At 42.7% G+C, this 3,633-nt stretch overlaps 1 protein-coding gene across 1 annotated transcript in view; it reads right to left on the reverse strand.

Moving 5' to 3' along the window:
• IL23R (interleukin 23 receptor) overlaps nt 1–3,633 on the reverse strand; it is a 43,648-nt gene that overhangs the window by 2,413 nt on the left and 37,602 nt on the right. The window contains exons 7-8 of the mRNA XM_012801638.1: nt 3,475–3,577; nt 713–803 (exon numbers count right to left, since the gene is read on the reverse strand). Of these exons, the coding sequence (XP_012657092.1) occupies nt 713–803; nt 3,475–3,577 (194 nt within the window). The remainder of the gene's footprint in view (nt 1–712; nt 804–3,474; nt 3,578–3,633) is intronic.

Raw genomic sequence — 3,633 nt, forward strand, 5'->3', positions numbered from 1 at the left:
TTGTGCTCCCCTCCCCCCACAGCCCCTCCCCTGCAGGGCTCCCCTCCCCCCACAGCCCCTTCTATCTGGTCTGGGCTCATTTCCATCACTGCACTTACATCACTGCATTCCCATTGCAAGGCTTGGGTCCCTGTGACTGGGTTTTGAGCCCCTTGCAGCCCAGCCAGGGCTGGAGAGTAGCAGGCCTGCCCGCAGCAGAGCCCCCCAACCTCCAGAGTCCCGTGTGCCCTCAGGGTCATCATGGAGCCACCCTCTCTTCTGGTGCAGCCCTGGGGACCCTCATGTTAATCCTCCTGTATCCCACTGGGACTTTCCACGGGGAAGGGGTGTCCTCCTCGTCCCCACCTGCTTCTCCACCTCATGTAAAACTGAAGCCCTTTTGACTCCTGGAGGCTCATTCCCGGGAGCTTTGCCTCTCTCCACCTTTTGTCCCTGAATCCAGCTACAGACCGTTTGGTCACCCAGCGTCTCTGGCACCTGGCCCATTACCTTCCACTGTACGTTTCCTTTCTGAATAGCACTGTTTCTTTCTTTCCTTTCTTTTTCTTGCCCTAACTCCATTCTCTCCTGTCTTTTCAGTAGGGTTTGAACAGTACAATTTTGTTTCCACTTACACATATACAGTTATGCTAACACACGCGTTTATCTAGTGATAGGAACTCTTCACTAATCTCCGACTGCACCCTTGGTCCCGTTTGGGGTGTCTGATTACCTGCAGCATTTTCACAACGTTGCTGTTTTCCATATTAGGAATGTCTTCTTGAAGCCACTTTGGCATTAGAAATAAGATTCTTCTTTTAATTCTAAATACAAAAACACCACATTAGAAGCGTATCACCTCAGGACTGGGGCAGGCGACCTCAGAGGAGACTGGGAAGTCAACTGGAGTGGAAGCACCATGCAAATGATACCTCCTGGGGCAGGAGCTGAGGCTTCCATCTCTGCCTAAAGTTCAGTGGGAACTTCACCACGGCACCTCCAGGCTTTCCTCTTGTCTCTGGGGCTCTGCTTCTTTCTAGCAAGCAGAAATATTTCCAAGCACTCACGCCAGATATGAAGTGAGTGGGAAAATCGTCCCCGCAGTGGAACCCACGATGACTAAGTAGAATAAACCGTTACAAGCAGAAGGTGTCAGTGTGCGAAAGTCTGAAACATTTCAGAGATATTTTGTAGACCTTTCCAAGGTGGCCATAATTACAGAATATTAAAGAATAAGGAAGTTATATAATAAAACCCTATCATTCGAGCTCTTCTGATTCTGAATTTTTAATTATTCCAAAGAGGGTTGTGATGATGGTGGTGGCTCCAGACTTTCTTTTTATGGATGAAGTAGGAGGTGGAGAACGGGCCCTGTAAGTCATGTGGCGCAGCGGGAACCGGGGTGGGCTTAGACGGTGTGTGTTCAGGATCACCCGAGTGGGAGGATGGAAAGAAGAGGGAGGAGCTGAGATCACCCGCCTCCTCCCCAGGCAACCCGTTCAAAACACGTTCTATTCTGGCAGTGCAAGTTGATTTGGGAAAACAGGTTATACCAAGAATTTAAAAGAGACTAAATGAATGAATTTTTACACGTCAACAATGGACCCGTCAACAAGAAATCAAATGTGTTTAAACAGGTTCTCTAATGACTCTTACTAAGCAACAACTGAAATGGCTGAATGAATCTTGTTAGCTCAATTTGACCTTGGACTTGACAGCAAAAATAATGTCTTTACGCATATTTATGCAATATTTTATGATTCAGTTTTTTTCTAATTCACACTTTTTCTGTATTTAAAATTGGACCAAATTAGTAAATTTATACTATTGTGGTAAAGTTTTTATATAACATGCTGATAAAGTTAGGACATATCTATAGCCACTTACCTGCTCATGGTATATTAAAAATGGCATGCCCTCTGGTGTCTACTTCTGTTTCTGCAATAAAGCTTTTGTAACTAGTGTACTGTTGAGGCAGAGTCTGACTATGTCGCCCTTAGTAGAGTGCTGTGGCATCACAGCTCACAGCAACCTCAAACTCTTGGGCTTAAGCGATTCTCTTGCCTCAGCCTCCCAAGTAGCTGGGACTACAGAAGCCCGCCACAACACCTGGCTATTTTTTGGTTGCCCTTGTCATTGTTGGTTAGCAGGCCTGGGCCAGGTTCAAAGCCACCAGCCTCAGTGTATGTGGCCGGCACCATAATCACTGTGCTATGGGCACAGAGCCTGTTATATTAAATCACAGTATCTGTTCACATGTAAAAACAAATATAGTGGAATTATCTCTTATTTCATCTTTTTAAAAAGAATAATTATTAAAATAATTAACTTAGCCACGAATTGTCCTATTTCCTTACTTGTCATTACCAACTAAAATTTGGTTTTTGGTTATTCTTAATTACAAACTTAATGTCATTTAAATTTCACATTAAATAGGACATCTTTGGATGATAATACAATATCAATATTTTTATGGGGTGTTTGAGCATTAAGATATTTCAAGGGACTTTATAATCAAGTATATTTTAAAGCCATGTAGAAGTAAGATTCCATATTAGTTGGCCTCCCTCAAAAGGATATTAGGAATATGTTTATTGGCGTGTAATTTAAATTTTGAAACATTAAGTTCTGGGGAAAAAGCCTACATAGATAAGAAATCATTGATGTACTTTATTTAGCATAGCTCATTTAAAAATCTTTCTACTGCATTCCGATTATAAATTTAAATGAAGGATTATCTCATGAAGCAAGTTATGGCAGGAAAGAGAAACTCAGGGCCAATTTGGCAAAGAACATTTGAAAAGTGTCAAAATTTGTGAATAATTGTGTGTACGGGAAGATAGCCACATCAAACAACTCTGGTCTATTAACAGACTCTATTACTAGTCAATGCATCTGGTACAATTTAGAATCAAAGGCTTTGCTTTCCCCCAAATCTCATTTTCAACAATCAGGCATGAATCTTTATTAATATCATATTGGTAGAAAAAAACACTGATTGAAGGAAGCCAGCAGAAGGGCTCTCAGGGCTGATGCTAAAACACCAACACAACTGGTAACAAAGTGAGAAATTCAAACACAGCCACACTTGTCTTTACACCGATTCAGTGACCTGTGGGGGCAGATTCAAGGCAGATTGTCGTTTAAGCTCTGAAGAGTCCAGATAGATAAACCTGAGGCACAGACAAGAGAACATGGCCTTGACACAGCCGTGTGGAGACTCCCAGCTTCGGGCTGAGACTCTGTAAGCTGCATTTAAGTCACCTGCAAATTAGGCCACAGAGCTTCTCTGGCAGGGTCACTTTGCGGATTAAATGAATGACGCTTGTAAAGGGCCTGGCACGGCTATGTACTCAGCATTGTTCCTTTTATTTTCTTTCTTCTAAATAAAAAGGTTAATGGATTTTTCTAGTAAATAAGTAAAGTGACTACGTTTTGATCACACACACACATATATGGTCTTAATCAGAAAACAGTGGTTCTGCAAAAACCTACCCAGTTCGTAGCGATCTGTTAAACATCCCGACCAAAGCCAGAATTGACAACGTGACGGCACAGGTGACCATTCCCGATAACAGTCCAATGTCTTGCCTGCCGTCTAATGAAAGGAAAAAAATGATTCCAGCCAGCATTAGTGTTCATGGGATACTAGAA

The sequence above is a fragment of the Otolemur garnettii genome, unplaced genomic scaffold (genome assembly GCF_000181295.1).
Source record: "Otolemur garnettii isolate 467f Iridium unplaced genomic scaffold, OtoGar3 scaffold00010, whole genome shotgun sequence".
Lineage (NCBI taxonomy): Eukaryota > Metazoa > Chordata > Mammalia > Primates > Galagidae > Otolemur > Otolemur garnettii.